The sequence below is a fragment of the Nycticebus coucang genome, chromosome 1 (assembly GCF_027406575.1).
Source record: "Nycticebus coucang isolate mNycCou1 chromosome 1, mNycCou1.pri, whole genome shotgun sequence".
Taxonomy (NCBI): Eukaryota; Metazoa; Chordata; class Mammalia; order Primates; family Lorisidae; genus Nycticebus; species Nycticebus coucang.
In genome coordinates, this window is record NC_069780.1 from 65,111,746 (window position 1) to 65,130,447 (window position 18,702).

The 18,702-nt window shown below is 37.8% G+C and overlaps 1 protein-coding gene across 7 annotated transcripts in view; it reads right to left on the bottom strand.

The window, feature by feature from the left end:
- Positions 1–18,702, bottom strand: part of ELF2 (E74 like ETS transcription factor 2) — a 143,615-nt gene that overhangs the window by 80,774 nt on the left and 44,139 nt on the right. For 6 of the 7 annotated variants that reach the window (XM_053581619.1, XM_053581605.1, XM_053581487.1 and 3 more), the window contains 2 exons: positions 16,231–16,469; positions 1,594–1,759 (listed from right to left, as the gene is read on the bottom strand). In XM_053581619.1, the coding sequence (XP_053437594.1) occupies positions 1,594–1,759; positions 16,231–16,302 (238 nt within the window). In that variant the 5' untranslated portion in view covers positions 16,303–16,469. Of the gene's footprint in view, positions 1–1,593; positions 1,760–16,230; positions 16,470–18,702 lie in introns of those variants that run through there. The other variant, XM_053581647.1, reaches the window with a different exon arrangement.

Sequence of the window (18,702 nt, forward strand, 5' to 3'; positions counted from 1 at the left end):
CTCAAACTTTTTAATCATTGGAGTTACCTACCATTTATAGAAATGTATCTAAATATTTAATAAATTTTACTCGTGTTGAAAAAGCACAAAAATTCTTTTTCTCCATTAACAGCTAAGGTTAAATTTTTATGTTTATCATTATATAATAGTCACTACAATCCTTCTGATAAAAAAATCCCTATTTTCTTTATAGTCGATAGCAACAACTAAAAGATTTCTCCAAGAATTACACATACTAACCCCCAATTCAAGAAACTATCTCAGTATACACAGATTAAAATACCAAGATTTCTAAGAAGACAAAATGAGAAGAGGAATTAATAAATCACTAGAAAGATGCTTCTTTCTGACCTCCCTAAAAAAATATTGCTCCATCAATATTAATTCAAAGAAAACTCATAATCAGAGAATGAAAATACCTTTTTTTTTTTTAAAGACAGGGTCTCTCCCTCTGTCTCCCAGGCTAGAGTGCAGTGGTGTCATCATAGCTCACTGCAACCTCAAACATCTGAGCTCTAGTGATCCTCCTGCCTCAGCCTCCCAAATGGCCTGTACCAAAGGTGTATACCACCATGTCCAGCTAAACTTTTTTTTTTTTTTTTTTTGGTAGAGAAAGGGGTTCATTGAGGACTCCTGGCCTCAAGCAATTCTCCCACCTCACCCTCCCAAAGTGCTAAAGTGGCCTCCATATTTATTTATTTATTTATTTATTTTTGGAGACAGAGCCTTAAGCCGTCACCCTGGGTAGAGTGCCGTGGCATCACAGCTCACAGCAACCTCCAACTTCTGGGCTTAAGTAATTCTCCTGCCTCCGCCTTCCAAGTAGCTAGGACTACAGGTGCCTGCCATAACACCCGCATTATTTTTTGTTGTTGTTGCAGCCGTCAACTGCAACTATTTTTTTGTTGTTTGGCGGGCCCAGGCTGGATTCAAACCTGCTAGCTCAGGTGTATGTAGCTGGTGCCTTAGCTGCTTAAGCCACAGGCACCGAGCTACATTTATTTTTTGAATTAAAATATTACCCTCACAGGCGGCGCCTGTGGCTCAGTGAGTAGGGCGCCGGCCCCATATGCTGAGGGTGGTGGGTTCAAACCCAGCCCCGGCCAAACTGAAAAAACAAAAAAAAAAATAGCCGGGCGTTGTGGCGGGCGCCTGTAGTCCCAGCTGCTCGGGAGGCTGAGGCAAGAGAATCACATAAGCCCAACAGCTGGAGGTTGCTGTGAGCCGTGTGACGCCACGGCACTCTACCGAGGGCAGTAAAGTGAGACTCTGTCTCTACAAAAAAAAAAAATATTACCCTCATAATATCAGCCTAGTGACTTCTATAAGTAAATAGTACTTGTACTCCAAGAAAAAAATAATAAAATAATTTTAACACTACAGAGCTGTAATTCAGTGTGTAGGGTTCAAAGCATTATAGTATAGAACTTTTGTATCTATATAAAGTCCCTGAAACAGAGAGGTTTCACTGATTTCCAAGCTATACTAAAGAGCATTTAAAAAAGTTCATTATATTATTCATCTGGCAATAGTACTGCTGAAGCTTACAAAATGAGAAAATTATAAATAATGAACATTTTATGAGATGTCTACCTGTTTCCACATTCTCCGTCTCAACTTCTTGTTCTTCTGCCACATCTTGCATCATATAAGTCTCATCATCATAAACCAGAACCTGGGCTGCATAGCCCTGCTCTAATCTGGCACTTGGAACTGGCTCCACAATCACTGCTGGATATTCAGAAACCTTTTCACTTTCCTACAAGAGCAAATTTAAAAAACAATCAACCTTTACATTCACAAATTCTAGATTCACTTATAAATCCTTGAGTTCATACAGTCTCAAGAAATCCAAAAAATGAGTTTCATGTATTATAAATATGAATATAAAAACCCAAACAAGGGATGAAAAGGACTAACTTTAATAATCCTTTCAAGTCTCAAGAAGTGAGACATAGATTAAACATTTTAAATAATAAGGGCTTTAGGATTAAGATAGCAGATTGAAAACATGCATATAATTTCATTCTCTCATCAAAGCCCGCTATAACGGCTGTAAAGGGCCTTATTTAATACCTAAAACCAAAGGAGAAGAGATAGAGCAACAAACAAGAAAAGACAAGAATAACAAAATATTGGAAGATTTAAAGTGGATAGGTAAGAATTAAGTGGATTAGCAGACCCAAGAAAGCCAAACCATGGCCTGGTAAGCAAAAGAAAGCAGAGAAATGACACATAGCACAGCACGAAGTCTACAGAAAGCAACAATTCAGGAAATGGAGACGCAACAGGTGGTAGGGTAAGAGGAGAGGATTAAAACCATAAAGATTCTACGAAAGTTCTTTGTAAAGGACGTTGATTCCTAGACCTTTTCCCTCCTCTATGAAGACAACCAACTAAACTTCTTCCACCTCAACAGAATGGAGTTACTTTCTGGAGAGGGAAAAACAATAGCAATTTGGAGTGTACTAGGCACAGTTGCTGGCATCATACTGAACCAAAAACAGAATTTCCAATCAATTTTTTAATCCCCCACTTTAAATTGTGAGCAGACAACCAGATATTACTAGACATCCAAGGAAAAGCCTGTAACACAGAATATACCCATATCCATACTCATATCCCACGGAGATGAGGTATTATATCCATAAAACAAGAACAGAATGCAATTTAGTAAGGAACATTTAAAAATACAGATAAAGTGTTTGTGAAAAACACAATAGCTAAATGAAGAAATAAAGGCTTGGAAGGTAAAATTGAGGCAATCTCCTGAAACCAGGAAAAAAAAAAAAAGATAAAGCAACAGAATATAGGAAATAAATAAAAGATGGCAATATATACTAGAGGACCAGTCCAGGAGCTCAAGAAAAAGAAATAGTAGGAAGAAAAAGGGGAAAATAATAAGGTTTGGAAAGAAATCAAGGAAGTAAACCAAGAAGATTTTCTAGAGCTGAAGCCTAAGAGTTGTTCTTTTGAAAGGATCCCAGTACAAAAAAATTAAAAGACACCTAAAATGATGTACATCATTGTGAAATATCATAATACTGGGGACAAAAAGATGCTATAAGCTTCTAGAAAGAAAATACAAAGAATCAAGACACAGACTTCATTCCTCTCAAAAACAGTCATACTAAAAGGAATATGACAATAAAGCAATTTCTTAAAAAATTATGAAGGAAAATTATTTCCAACCATTCTCTATGCAGTCAAACCATCTTATGACAGTAGAATAAAGATAGCTTCTCAGATATGAAAGATTTCAAAACATTTATCTTCCAAGCACCCTTTCTTAAGAAGCAACTTGAGAGTGAATCCTATCAAAAAAACAAAATAAGCCTCTCTGCCTACTTGCCCTGGCAATGAAGGCCCATTTGCTGTCCATGGAAAATGTATCTTGTTTTGTAAGCTTTCTTACTCTGTAAGCCTTTCTCTTCCTCAGTAAACTTTGTTTCAGAAAGAAAGAAAGGGAAAGGAAAGGAGCGGAGAGAGGGCGGAGGGAAGGGGAGGGTGGGGAAAAAAGAGAGAGGGCCGGGCACAGTGGCTCACACCTGTAATCCTAGCACTCTGGGAGGCCGAGGACCGAGGCCCATGGATTTGCCTGAGCTGACAGGTTCCAGACCAGTCTGAGCCACAGCAAGACCCTGTCTCTAAAAATAGCTGGGCGTTGTGGCAGGCACCTAGAGTCCCAGCTACTTGGGAAGGCAAGAGATATGCTTGAGCCCAAGAGTTTGAGGTTACTGTGAGCTATGGTGCCACAGCACTCTACCAAGGGTGATAAAGTAAGACTCTGTCTAAAAAAAAAAAATAATAATTAAAAAAAAATCATCAGATATGATATATGTGTGGGTAAATATAAAAAAGAGAGAGAGTTAATAAAATAAAATAAAAAAAGACTACTTAGGATACAGGACATAGGAGAGAAATAACAGGAATCTTCTAGAAGATTGTGAAGAGAGATTCCAGGATGCCAACTGTGCATGAGATTTAAAGGGCAACCAGTCCAGAAGGTAGCAGTGTGACTGAGACAGCAAGACAAGCTGTTATCACCCAGATGACTACTGACATTGTTCCTAAGGACAAAATGCCCAGGTCAGCCAGTTCCAGATGTTTATCCATACTTGGCTTGCCTTGATGTACCTACTCACTGCACCTTGCCCTGCTGTCTGGATCAGATGACAACATTCATTTCACTTTCCAGATGTACTTTACTTTAATCTACTACTGTTGCAGGAAGACCACCTTGAGCGTAGAAACAAAAAATACAGAACAGAACTCTCTTCGTGTGACCATATACCAGCTGAACAAATATGCAATAACTGGCCCATCTTGTCCCACTGCCAGATTATCTACTGACCAGGGTGTGCCTTATGTTACTGAGAACTAACTCATGACTTTGCTCACTGATTTTCTGAGAGAAGCCCTTGAATTCAACAAACCTCATACTAGATTACTCAGGTATCTTTTATGATAACCCTACCCTAAATCAATTAGTTTGGCACACTATTCATTTTTTCAAAATAAATAACATATTGCTCAGGAGTATTTCCATAGATGATAAAACTATAAAGAAAATTAAAGGATGTAAGTACTTAAGTCAAGATAATGACACCTCTGGTGATATAAGAAAGGGGCACTCCTAGTATTCTAAAATTTCTTTTTTTTTTTTTTTTGTAGAGACAGAGTCTCACTTTATGGCCCTCAGTAGAGTGCCATGGCATCACACAGCTCACAGCAACCTCCAAGTCCTGGGCTTAAGCGATTCTCTTGCCTCAGCCTCCCGAGTAGCTGGGACTACAGGCGCCCGCCACAACGCCCAGCTATTTTTTGGTTGCAGTTCAGCCGGGGCTGGGTTTGAACCTGCCACCCTCGGTATATGGGGCCGGCGCCTTACTGACTGAGCCACAGGCGCCGCCCTCTAAAATTTCTTAACCTGAGTGATAGGTGATGTGTATTATTTTTGTTATTCCTAAGATGTACACAGATTTTTAAAAAAAAATTTTAGGCCTGGTCTTGAATAGATATACATGTATATTTTACACACCCTTCATTAGGTATGGAAGATTTCACAAAATTTTTTTAATTAAATTACAAAACAAAAATACAGAAAATTTTGAGGGTTTGTCTGTGTGTATGTGTTTTGGTTTTGTTTTTCTGGTTTTTAGAGAAAAAGTCTTGGTATGTTGCTCAGGCTGGCCTCAAACTCCACGGCTCAAGTGATCCTCCCACCTCAGCCTTGGGAGTAGGTGGAATTACAGGCAAGTGCTTTCATGCCTGGCTTAAGATACTGTAATGTTTTTTTTTTTTCAAATAGAAAAAGTACATGTTGATTAACAACGAATTTCCTATCTTGTAAAGGCAAAAGTTTTATTATTAAACGAAATTCTTTCTTACAAATGGGATATAGTAACAGTCGAATCCCCTACACTTCTTGTTCAGCATTATAACCACAACCTATAGGCAGCACCACCATAAAATAGCTGTTAGCCAGGAAGCTTGGGATACATGAAGACTGGTAAGTTCCACAATCATTAGAAACTCAGAAAGTGGATGGCGCCTGTGGCTCAGTGCGTAGAGCGCCAGCCCCATATACCCAGGGTGGTGGGTTTGAACCTGGCCTGAGCCAAATTGCAACAACAACAAAAATAGCCGGGCATTGTGGCAGGCACATGTAGTCCCAGCTACTTGGGAGGCTGAGGCAAGAGAATTGCCTAAGCCCAGGAGATGGAGGTTGCTGTAAGCTGTGACACCATAGCACTTTACCGAGGGCAATAAAGTGAGACTCTGTCTCTAAAAAAAAAAAAAAAGAAAGAAAAGAAAAAAAAGAAAGAAACTCAGAAAGCAATATCAGAAGTGGCATTTGAACTAGTGTTGACCCAATCAGTAAGTACAATCCTTCCCTGCCTCTGAAATCTAATAGTATTTTTAACAGCAAAATTAATCTGAGATTATTTTATATTAGGACCCCCCCACACTCCCATCTGACTAATATGAAATAAGTCTAACTTTCAAAATCATAGAATATGTGAGGACAAAATTCTATACAAGGCTATTTCCTCTATCTATACTCTCTTCCCCACCAATTACGATTCTGGCCCTATTCTTCTCTCTTAATATCTTAGTTGGGCTTTGTTTTATTTTAATATTTCAATGGTTCCTCCCCTTTGACTATAAAAAGTTACATTTTGTATTAAAGAAATTCAACTTTTCTTTCTTTTAACTGAATTTTTAATTGATCTTTACTTTCAGTATACATTTCTCAAATGAATAGTCTAACCCTTTAATTGATTTACACATATTTTGTAATCTGAATTCCACCACTCCACTGAAACTATTCTCTCAAAATATCAATAATGACCAAATTCTACTTCCGTTTTCATCCTCTGTTACCCTTCTATAAACTCTTGTATGTACATTGGACTATTACCCTCATTTTACAAATTCTTTCTTCCAACTTCCTCTTTCTACCATTCTACTTCTAACCATCTCCTCTGACTCTTGACTCTTCTTTTATCTCTAGTGACTCAAATCTAGCCAACTTAGGCTCTGCCCTCAGCATCTCTTTTCTTGGTACAATATACTATCTTCTCAAACAAGCCCACCCATTCTTATGGTTTCAAACAGCACCATGATGCTGAGGATTACTAAATATTTATCCTTCACTCTGACCCATCATCTGAACCAAACTTTAAACTACCAACTTAACATCCCTATAAGAATATTCAGCCAACACTTCCAGCTTAACATGTCTAAAGGGAACAATTTTTTTTCCAGAGATGCGGTCTCACTATGTTGTCCAAGCTGGTCTCCAACTCCTGGCAGCAAGCAATTCTCCCTCCTCAAAATCCCTAAGTGCTGGGATTACACACATGAGCCAACCACACCCATCCTAAATAGTATAAATTATCAGCATCTCCTGCTATTCTCCCCACTCTGTGTTTTTCTCTAAACCGCAGTGTCTTTGTATTTAAAAAAGAGACTATAATAATACCTATAACTCACAAAGTCCCTTAAAATTAAATAATTAAATATGTACAAAGCACTTAGCACAGTGTCTAGCACAGAGTAAGTATTCAATTAGTGACAGCTAATTACTACACTATAACAACAGTAACAGTCTTCAAACCTATTTGCCCTTGGCAGTGCCTGTGGCTCAAAGGAGTAGGCAGCCAGCCCCATATACCGGAGGTGGTGGGTTCAAACCCAACCCCAGCTAAAAACTGCCAAAAAAAACCCCAAAAAAAACCTATTTGCCCTCAACTTTGGAAAGCAATCAAACTATCACTTCTTTGCACAAAAAGCTTTAATGACTCACCAGTTGTCTACAAGGAAGGTTTAACCTAATATACAATGGATTTAACACTCTGAAATATAACCCCCGATCCTCCAGTTACAGATTGAATTGTGTACCCAAAAAGATGACGTTCTAACCCTGATATCTGTAAATACGACCATATTTGGAAACAGGGTCTTTGCATCTAATTAAGATGATCCCTAATTCAATTTGACTGTATCCTCATAAAAAAATGGAAATTTGGATACAGAGAAACATGAAGGGAAAACAACATAAAGACACAGGGAGAACAGTACCCACAAGTCAACGAATGCCTGAAGCTACCTGAAGCTGGGAGAGAAGCTTGAAGGAGATTCTCCTTTACAGCACTCAGATGGAACAAACTGGGACAATGCCTTGATTCCAACTTCCAGTCTCCGTAACTTCAAGACAATGAAGTTCTATTGTTTAAGGCACCCAGTTTATGGTACTTTGTTAGAGCAACCCCAAGCGACTATTATATCACCTTTTCCACCTTATTTCTTATGTTACCTCACATACACTGTTTTGTTACTGGCATTTCCCCTAATTCCTATATACAAACATTTCCATGACTTTTGCTCATATTCTTTTGTAGCCTCCACATCTGTTCAATGCTTTTCATCCAGTTTCAGGGAATCTACAACCCCCCAATCTGAATTATTTTTTTTCCACCCCAAGAACTTCTAGAACAAGCTGTTTGCCTAATATAATCACTGTTCATTGTCCTGTATCATGTGTTTACATATACAAGTCCATGACTGGATAGTAAGATGTTTGAGAGAAAGTAATATCTTAGTCAATTTTTATATCCTCCTAAACAACAGACACTTCATATAAAGAAAAGTGGCATTTAAGTATTTGTAGCTTGGTTCAAAGAATGATAAAACTAAAATTTTTTAATATTAACAGGTATTTATATATTCAGCACTTACTAATCTATGATGGTAAGTGTCTTCATGGCGTTTTTCTCTGCCAAATGAGAGAATAATGGCCACCACATGTACATATGCAAAAAATGATTGCTTTGTAGTATGTAGAGCAGTTAGATATTTTTACTGGAGAAAGGAGATAGAAGAGGAAGAAATCAGGAGTCTTTGCTTAAAAATAAAATCATAAAAAGTAACACATCCACAAGGTAATTTTACCTAGTATTATTTTGCTCAAGTCACCAAAATATGCAATAATTAAGCAGGGATGTCCAACCTTTTTTTTTTTTCTCTGCTAAATGTTAGAAGAGTTGTCTTGGGCCACACATTAAATACACAAACACTAACTAAAGCTGATTAGCAAAAAAATGTCCATGTATACTTTTCATGATATCAGACACCACAGATAAGGAAAAAAAGTCCTCACAAAATCAGCATCTGACCTACTCTGAATTAAAAGTGCATGTTATCCAGGTCCACAGGTCTTGGCACAACTTACAGAATTCCCTACAAGCTAGGGTGCAAGACTTAATAAAAAACAAAACAAAACAGGTGGCACCTATGGTTCGGTGGGTAGGGCACTGGCCCCATATACTGAGGGTGGTGGGTTTGAACCCAGCCCTGGCCAAACTGCAACAAAAAAAAGGCAGGCATTGTGGCGGGAACCTGTAGTCCCAGCTACTTGGGACTGAGGCAAGAGAATTACCTAAGCCCAGGAGCTGGAAGTTGCTGTGAGCTGTGACAGCACAGCACTTTACCAAAGGCGACAAAGTAAAACTCTGTCTCAAAAAAAAAGGAAAAACAAAACAGACTATCAAATTTGAATTTCAGATAAACAATAAATAAAAAACATAAGACAGTCCCATGCAATATTTGGGATACACTTAAGGTAAAAAGTTATTTGTTGTTTATCTGAAATTTGAATTTTAACTAGACATCCTGTATTTTATCTGCAACCCTACTGTAAGTACTATAGTACTACTATAAGTCCATTCAAAAAGAGAGATTCTTTTTTTTTTTGTAGAGACAGAGTCTCACTTTATCACCCTCGGTAGAGTGCCGAGGCGTCACACAGGTCACAGCAACCTCCAACTCCTGGGCTTAGGCAATTCCCTTGCCTCAGCCTCCCGAGTAGCTGGGACTATAGGCACCCGCCACAATGCCCAGCTATTTAAAAAGAGAGATTTTTGACTCAGAGAGGCAGGACAAGTACAATACTGCAGTATTTCCATAAAAAGTGCTTTAATATGCACTAAATCATTGCTCCTCATTGATTGTAAGTTTCCAAAGACAAATACAATGAAGAGGCTAAGGGCAGCGGTATTGTAATCCTTTTATCAATGCGTTTTAGTGACATATAGAAAGACATGAAATTCAGGAATATGATAAAAATATATAAATTTGTTCCACATTTTTTCTTTTGTGGCAGAGTAAAGCTACCTTCAAAAATCTTTTGAAAACTGAAGCATACGGTGTAGCAGGCTTTCAGGGGACTATCTCCCCCATCTTCTACTCTTTACCCCCAGAAGACATTCCAAATAGGTATGTCACAAGGTATAAACATAGGCTAGCTATGACAACCCAGTTTTAAGACAAGTACCATAACCTAGATATTAATAATGCCAAAGAAAAGAAAAGAGAACATACCCATCATAAAGGGACTGAATAAACTAACATATATCCATACAAGAGACTGTATTCAACTAAAGGTTAAGGCAGGCTGGGCACCTGTAGCTCAGCGGCTAGGGCGCCAGCCACATACACAGTGGCTGGCAGGTTCAAACCCAGCCCCAGCCTGCCAAACACCAATGACAACTACACAGCCAAAAAATAGCTGGGTGTTGTGGTGAGCACATGTAGTTCCAACTACTTGGGAGGCTGAGGCAAGAGAATCGCTTAAGCCCAAGCGTTGGGAGGTTGCTGTGAGCTGTGACACCGCAGTACTCTACCCAGGGTGATAGCTTGAGACTCTGTCTCAAAACAAATAAAAAAAAAAAAAGATTAAGGCAGTTAGCTATGTATTGGTATGGAAAAATATCCATGACACAAGTAAGTGGAAAAGAAAGTGAGCTACAGAACAGTACTACTGTTTCCTTCCACTTATATAAATATTTATTTTTAATACATTTTTAAAAGTTTGGAAAATGAACCTTAAATTATTCGTAACCTAGTAAAAGAGAGTTAAGCAGACAAAAGATGAATTTTCATTTTCTCAGTATATCTGGGTTCTTTCTTTTTTACATCAATTCTGTACAGCAAAAATGAAAAATCAAAGTATTTCTATTATTATTTTAAAAATAGTGATTTGCAACAACAAAAGAACTTAAAGCCAATGAGGGGTACTTTATAAAGAAACACCATTTGAGCCAGGTGGGTAGCTCACTCCTATAATCCCAGAGCCCGAGGTAGATGGATTGCCTGAGCCCATGAGTTCGAGACCAGCCTGAGTAAGAGTGAGACGCCTGTCTCTTAAAAAAAAAAAAAAAAAATAGCCAGGCGTTGTGGCCGGCACCTGTAGTCCCAGCTACTTGAGAGGCTAAGCAACAGAATCGCTTAAGCCCATGAGTTTGAGGTTGCTAGAGTATCACGGTACTCTACCCAGGACGACAGAGTGAGACTTACACTCTCTCATATATATATGTATTTTTTTTCCTAGTTTACTGCATACAGGTCATATATATATATATATATATATATATTTTTTTTTTTTTTTTTTTGAGACAGAGTCTCACTATGTCACCCTTGGTAGAGTGATATGGCATCACAGCTCACAGCAACCTCAAACTCTTGGGCTTAAGTGATTCTCTTGCCTCAGCCTCCCAAGTAGCTGAGACTATAGGCGCCTGCCACAATACCCAGCTATTTTTGTTGTTGTTGTTATAGTTGTCATTGTTGTTTGGCAGGCCCGGGCCAAGTTAGATCCCGCCAGCCTCAGTGTATGTGGCTGGCACCCTAACTGCTTGAGCTATGGACACCAAACCTCAGTATCAATTCTTGATAAAAACTCTTAATATAGAGATAATACATTATTTCCTTAACATTATAAAAAATAACTTATAAATCAACAGCCAACATTCTGTTTAATGGTGAAGTACTGGTTTAGTTCCTTTAAAATTGGAAAATATTGTCACTATCTTTACTACTATTTAGTATTTTCCTCAATCAGGCAAAATAATAAAACACAAATAAACATAATAAAAAATACTAAATTATTATAGGCAGATCAAATGACTATATGCTTGAGAAAACCAGAGAGCATCTACTGAAAACCCATTAGACCTACTGATAGTGTTTGGTAGTTTGGTTGGGTATAAACATAACTAGCTTTCCTTTGTAAAGACTGTACTTAGTTAGAAGAGATCATAAAAAATAAGATCCCTTTCAGAAAATTAACAAAAGAACCCTTGAAATATTGAGGAATAAATGTAAAACGCATATGGGACCTGTCTGACAAAAGTTAACTAGTGATACTGAAGGGCATGAAAGCAGGCTTTAACTAACAGAGATTCACTTTGTACTCAGGAGAAATGAGAAGAGTTAATATTGTGGAGGGTGTCAGTTATTTAGTTAAACTATACATATAACCGTCTCTGTCAAATGTTAAGACAGTGTGAGGAAAATGGATCATTTGGACCTAAAGATCATAGGGAAGCATAAATATCCAGGAGCAGTCAGAGCAATTTTTGAAAAGGAAAAGTATTACAGGTGGGTCTCTCAGAAATGAGGAATTGATGTAGAAAAAAATTAAAAATGGGTATAAATACATTGTTAAAAACACAGTACACACGTGTTCTAGAGGGCATTTGCTTCCAGACAAACAAGATTGGGAGTTCTTCCACTTCAGGTTGTAATGCAATAATTGAGACCAGATTTGCACTCCCAGCATAACAACTAGGAAGATGGACAAAACATGTGAAAACACAGTTTAGAGACCCTGAACAATAGGCAGCATAGCACTCTGCTTCCTGAGAGAAGAGGTCGCTTCTATCACTGTGCTGGCATATTGCTCAGAGCCACTTTGGGGCCACAGTGTAGGGAAAAGGAACACAAGTAGAGTATAACTGTCTCACTGAATTGAGGAAACAACATTTGGAATTTGGGGAGACTAAAACAGCTAGTATGAGGGGCAGAGTATGCAAGAGGAAGAAGCTATTCAGAAAAGGAACATTAGAACTCTGCCTGTGGTCCTTGAATCTCTGGCTGATACACAGCTGTTCAAGTGTAATATGAAACTCCACTGAAGTCAGGCAAAGAATGACCAGAAAGCTGTAAAGTGAGTACTTCACTGAAAAATTTAGAGTTCCCTGAGGAATGGGAAATATTAGAGAGCTCTAGTTAGCTCAATGGAGACTCCTTGTTGAATGTTCAGGGCATTTATTAAAGAAACCGGAAGGGTCATCCTTTATATGTAGCTTAGTGGAGCTAAACTAGCTGTAGAATAAAAGGTAGTCCAAAATTTCTCTAAAAAGATTTATAACAGGCCTCAAAAATTGATCCCTAAATGTCTGTCATAACAGATACTTTTTTTTGAGACAGAGTTTCATTTTGTCGCCCTCAGCAGAGTGCTGGGACGTCATGGCTCACAGCAACCTCTAACTGTTGGGCTCAAGAGATTCCCTTGTGTCAGCCTCCCAAGTAGCTGGGACTACAAGCACCCACCACAATGCCTGGCCATTGTTTTGTTGCAGTTGTCATTGTTGTTTCGCTGTCCCGGGCAGGGTTGGAACCCATTACCCTTTGTGTATGTGGCTGGCACCATAACCACTGTGCTACAGGTGCCAAGCCTGTACTTCCAGTTTTTTTGAAAAAATGGCTACATGGGGCTGGGAGGCTGAGGGAGGTGGACTGTCTGAGCTCATAAGTTTGAAACCAATCTGAGCAAGAACGAGACCTCATCTCGAAAAATAGCCAGGTGTTGTGGCAGGTACCTATAGTCCCAGCTACTCAGGAGGCTGAGAAAAGAGAGTTGGAGGTTGCTGTGAGCTATGACGCCACAGCACTCTACCGAGGACGACATAGTAAGACTCTGTCTCAAAAAAAAAAAAAAAAAAATTGATACTGAATTTTATAAAATCTCATTTCACCAAAAATATTACCTCTAGCCAGGCACCGTGCCTCATGCCTGTAATCCTAGCATTTTGGGGAGGCTGAGGTGGGTAGATGGCTTGAGCTTGGGAGTTTGAGACCAGCCTGAGTATGAGCTAGACCTCGTCTCTAGTAAAAATAAAAAAATAAACTAAATGAGCATGTGGCAGGATTCTGTAGTCCCAGCTACTTGGGAGACTGAGGCAAGAAGATCACTTGAGCTCAAGAGTTTGAGGTTGCTGTGAGCTTTAATGTCACAGCACTCTACCCACTTCCGAGGGCAACAGAGAGAGACTCTGTCTCAAAAAAGTAAAATAAGAACCTTATCCCTAACTAATATAATAAATTATATTAATACTCTTCTAATATTAAATTATCTCTGTATATCTAAATCACATTTGGTAGTTGAATATTTTAATATGTAAGTACCTTTTATATATATTACTATTTTTTAATATAATTTTTACATCATATTTATTATTAGATCATTGTTTACATTTTTGTAAAATCACTGTCAGAAAATATAAAATCCTAATTTATAATCCTATTTATTAGGATTTATAAAGTCCTAACTTTATAAAATGTTATTACTTTTATAATCAGGAAAAGAGTTATTTAAAAAGGCTGAAAATCTTGACAATAATATTCTAGATGCCTACCACTTTTTAAACATTTCCTTTTTCTTCAGATTCCGGGACTATAATTATAAAATCTTGACATAAAATCCTGATAAGTGATTTTTCCACCCCACCCTGCATTTTAGAGTACAGATCTTAACTATATAGAAAGACATATTCCTGAAAAGTTGCTCATAAGACAAAAATCTGTTTCAAAAGCCATCATTCTCAAATCACCCTTTGTAAAATCAGAATCTATTTTTAACATTAGTGGCTTTTCTCTCTTCTTAGATCTCCTTCGTGGAATTCTCTTCTGCCAGATATTCTATGGCCCCATCTCTCACTTCATTTAGCTCTAACTTAAAATATCACCTCTTCAGAAAAACTTTGTCTAACTGCCTAATTAAAATACCTTCAATACCTTATCCATCCTGAATTATTTTTCATACTCCTCAAACTTCATTCCCACTGCCTAGAAGAATACTTGATAGTAAGTGGCCAATTCATATTTGTCAAAGGAAAAAATAAATGAAAGTATTCGGGTGCCTACATAGTATAATTTGAATTACAAGTTCCCCAAGAATAGTTTCTTCTACTTGGGTGCCACACTGCCCAAAACGGTATAACCTTCTTCTGACTTCCTCCATAAAATGTGACCACTCTTATAAGACTACCACATAAATCACTAGTCAGTAACAACGTGGTAAAGTAATTTCATTTATCAAATTCTTTCTTCCATGATAATAAGTTCTCCTGGCCATGAACACTTGGGATTTCATTTAAAGGAACAAAAATATAAGGAGTCTTCAGAAACAAAGTACTGTCCTCTTTTTCCCGATAGTAACAATAATGATACCTTTTAATCAGCACAATGTTCTGCCTACTGCTCTTGGTGGCTCCCCTCACAGGTTAAATGCCAACAGAGCAAAACTATAGGACAGAGAGAAAGCATTTAGAGCAAGAAGCAGTGTTTGGGCTGGGTGACACAAGAGGGGAATGATAGTTCCCCAAGTCCCTAATCTCTCTGGTAAATAAACCTGAATATTATCATATAGAAAATGAATCTTGAAGGAAGAAATAGATATGGGAATAAAGTAGGTTTTGTAGCTGTGGCTTCTCTTAATGGACTTTGAACTAATTTGGGATTTGAATACAAAAGAAACATTTAGGAGTTATGCGGTCTACCATAAAAAAAGGGTACCTTCACTTTGTCCTATTCTCACGAAATTTGCCCACAGCTGATATGGATCTTAGAAAACAAAGCAGATACCAAGCAAGCAAGAAAAAAAATTCAAACTCCATCTTGGGGGTCTCCATCTTGGACACAGTTTTAACAGGGACAAATGCAATCAGTGTGACCTAATTCTTTGTGCCCTCAATGAATCCCAAACAATTAAAAAAAAAATTCAAACTTCAGAACACACAGACTGAGGTCCTAACTTATTTCTAAAGCCACTATACCATTATGCGGGTACCAAGCGCCAGTAATAGCAGCGTCTTTCACAGAAAACAAAGAAAATAGATATTTTTAATTCATAAAATTCCCCATTTCTCCACCTTATATCTAATCAAATATTTGTCCATTATTACATGAGCACTAATATATAATTATTTAGATCTCTTCCAAAATCAGCTTTACTGAATGGCAGTAATAGAGGCCAGGACCTGGAAGTCCACATATTTCTGGCACAGTTATTTTCTATTCCTCATAGGAATGAAAAATATTCTTCATTGTTATCAATAACAAGAAAACTAAGCTAATAATTCAAAATTCTACATGTGTAAAATTTCAAACCTCAATTTATTTCCTAACTAATTATCTATATTCATTAAGTGTATATGTGATATTAAAATACAATGGGTATCCATACTGATTTAGATATAATAGAATAACCAAAAAATAAGGATGACAAGTAAAGCAGATATAAAATTCTAACTTAAGATGAATCTAATTTACGTATTTAGGTACAGTACTATACCTACATACTTTATAACATAAGACTACAAATTTTATCAGAGATTTAAATTTATCTCTCAACTAATACTCTATTAATATTCTTTCTTCCCATTTTCTATAGTATTCTTTTCTCCAAGCTCATTCTAAGGTTATGTATGTTCCATTAATTCAGGTGAGCCCTGAAATACTTTCCTTAACCTTCTACTATCTAAATTATATTTCTATATAATATACATTTCTATTCTCAAATACTTGTTTCCCATTCATTTCAAAATTAGGTCATGCATTGGTTTCTATGAACAAAACAAACATGTAATACATTGGATGCCTAACCTCTTGATTTTCTACTCCATTGCTGGAAAGCTCCAAAATAGAACCTCCACTGTCAACCACCGCTGATGTCATTGTTTATTCCCTGAGGAAGCTTCAAACGCTATTAATCAATGTAATTAAAAGTTCATGGATGATTGCCAGTGTTACAGGTTTGCATTATCATGTTTTAAAAGTCAATAGAGATGGAGTGGAGTAGATATCCAGAAATCCCGTCTTCTAAAGATGATTAAACAGAGAGCCTAAAAAGAAGAATTTAAAAGTTACAAATATATATATAGGAAGAATATAAAACATAATGTATCTTGCAATCTAATTTTTAACAATGTTTTAACTAAGAAGACAGGTTTCTATATCCTTGCATCAAAAGAAGGCAGTAATGTGTATTCTGCTTACTAAGAGTTAATATTCAAGTTCATGAACATAATGTACATAAGGTGGTATCACGATAGTTACATTCTGAGATATAAGATATAAAGTTATAACTTTCTCTCTTTCTTTCTTTCTTTTTTTATGAAGACATAGGGCTTTCCCCCCCTGAAATACGTTAGTAGAAATGTTAAAAATATTTTATGCATTGAACATAAATGTGCTACACTAGCCAGTCATGGTGGCTCACACCTGTAATCCCAGCACTTTGGGAGGCCAAGAGAGAAAGAACAGTTGAGGCCAAGAGTTCAAGACTATCCTGGAGAACACCAAGATCTTATCTCTATAAAAAGTTCTTTACAATCAGCTAGGTGTGGTAACACATTCCTATAGTCTTCTCAGCTACTCCAGACACTGAGGCTAGAGGATCACTTGAGTCTAGAAGTTTAAGGCTGCAGCAAGCTATGATCATGCTACTGCACAAAGTGAGCAAAAAAACAAGTGTGCTGGACTGAGACAATTTCTAAAACTATTAACAAATTAAAAGTTTTCATTGATACATAAATATTTCATTCTTCTTCTTTGGCTCCCTTGGTTTATCTGAATAACATAATCAGAAGTATCCTTTGATTATGGCAGCAATCTCATTTTGTATTCATACTTTGAATACTTTACAAGAACAGCAAGATTAATCTGAGTTGCTTATACTTTCAAATAAAGTAGTTTAAAAATAAAGTAGTAGGGCGGCACCTGTGGCTCAGTCGGTAGGGCGCCGGCCCCATATACGGAGGGTGGCGGGTTCAAACCCAGCCCCGGCCAAACTGCAACCAAAAAAATAGCCGGGCGTTGTGGCGGGTGCCTGTAGCCCCAGCTACTCGAGAGGCTGAGGCAAGAGAATCGCTTGAGCCCAGGAGTTGGAGGTTGCTGTGAGCTTTGTGATGCCACGGCACTCTACCAAGGGCCATAAAGTGAGACTCTGTCTCTACAAAATAAATAAATAAATAAAGTAGTAAAACCACTTGGAATGATTTGGATATTACTTTATCATTCTTTTCTCAATAATTGTTTTTGTATTGGTTCAAAATACAATGTAGCAAATGGTTTTAAGTAACCTCTTAACCTAAACCTTTAAGCTTTTTCTTCTTGAATGTCAATATGTGCATCTGGATTTATATATTAAATCATTTCTTAAAAGTTACTTTTTAAGGCTGGGCATGGTGGCTCATGCCTGTAACCCTAGCACTCTGGGAGACAGGGAGGTGAATTACTTGAGCTCAGGAGTTCAAAAACAGCCTGAGCAAAAGTGAGACCCAGTGTTGTGGCAGATGCCTGTAATCCCAGCTACTCGGAAGGCTGAGGCAAGAGGATCACCTGAGCCCAGGAGTTTGAGGTTGTTGTGAGCTATGACATCACGGCACTCTACCACAGGTAACAAAGTGAGACTCTATATCAAATTAAAAAATAAAAAAAGAGTTTTTATTTGATTTTGTATGTTAAAATTTTCACAAAGAGAAAGCAAAAGAGATTTTCTTTCTTTCTTTTTTGAGATAGAGTAGAGCCTCACTTTGCCACCATTGATACAGTGCCATAGCATCATAGCTCACAACAACCTCAAACTCTTGGACTCAAGTGATTCTCTTGCCCCAGCCTCCTGCCACAAGGCCCAGCTATTTTTAGAGGTGGGGTCTCGCTCTAGCTCAGGCTAGTCTCGAACCCGTGAGTTCAGGCAATCTAACAATCCTTGGCCTGCCAGAGTGCTAGGATTACAGGCCTAAGCCACCATACCCACCCTTTTATTATTATTATTTTTTTTTTTTTTTTTGAGACAAAGTCTCACTCTGTTATCCGAAATAGCGAGTGTACTATGGCATCATAGCTCACAACAACCTCAAATTCTTTGTTTTTTTATAGAGACAGAGTCTCACTTTACCACCCTCGGTAGAGTGCCATGACGTCAGAGGACTCACAGCAACCTCCAGCTCTTGGGCTTAGGCGATTCTCCTGCCTCAGCCTTCCAGAGCAACTGGGACTACAGGCGCCTGCCACAATGCCCGGCTATTTTTTTGTTGCAGTTTGGCTGGGGCTGGGTTTGAACCCGCCACCCTT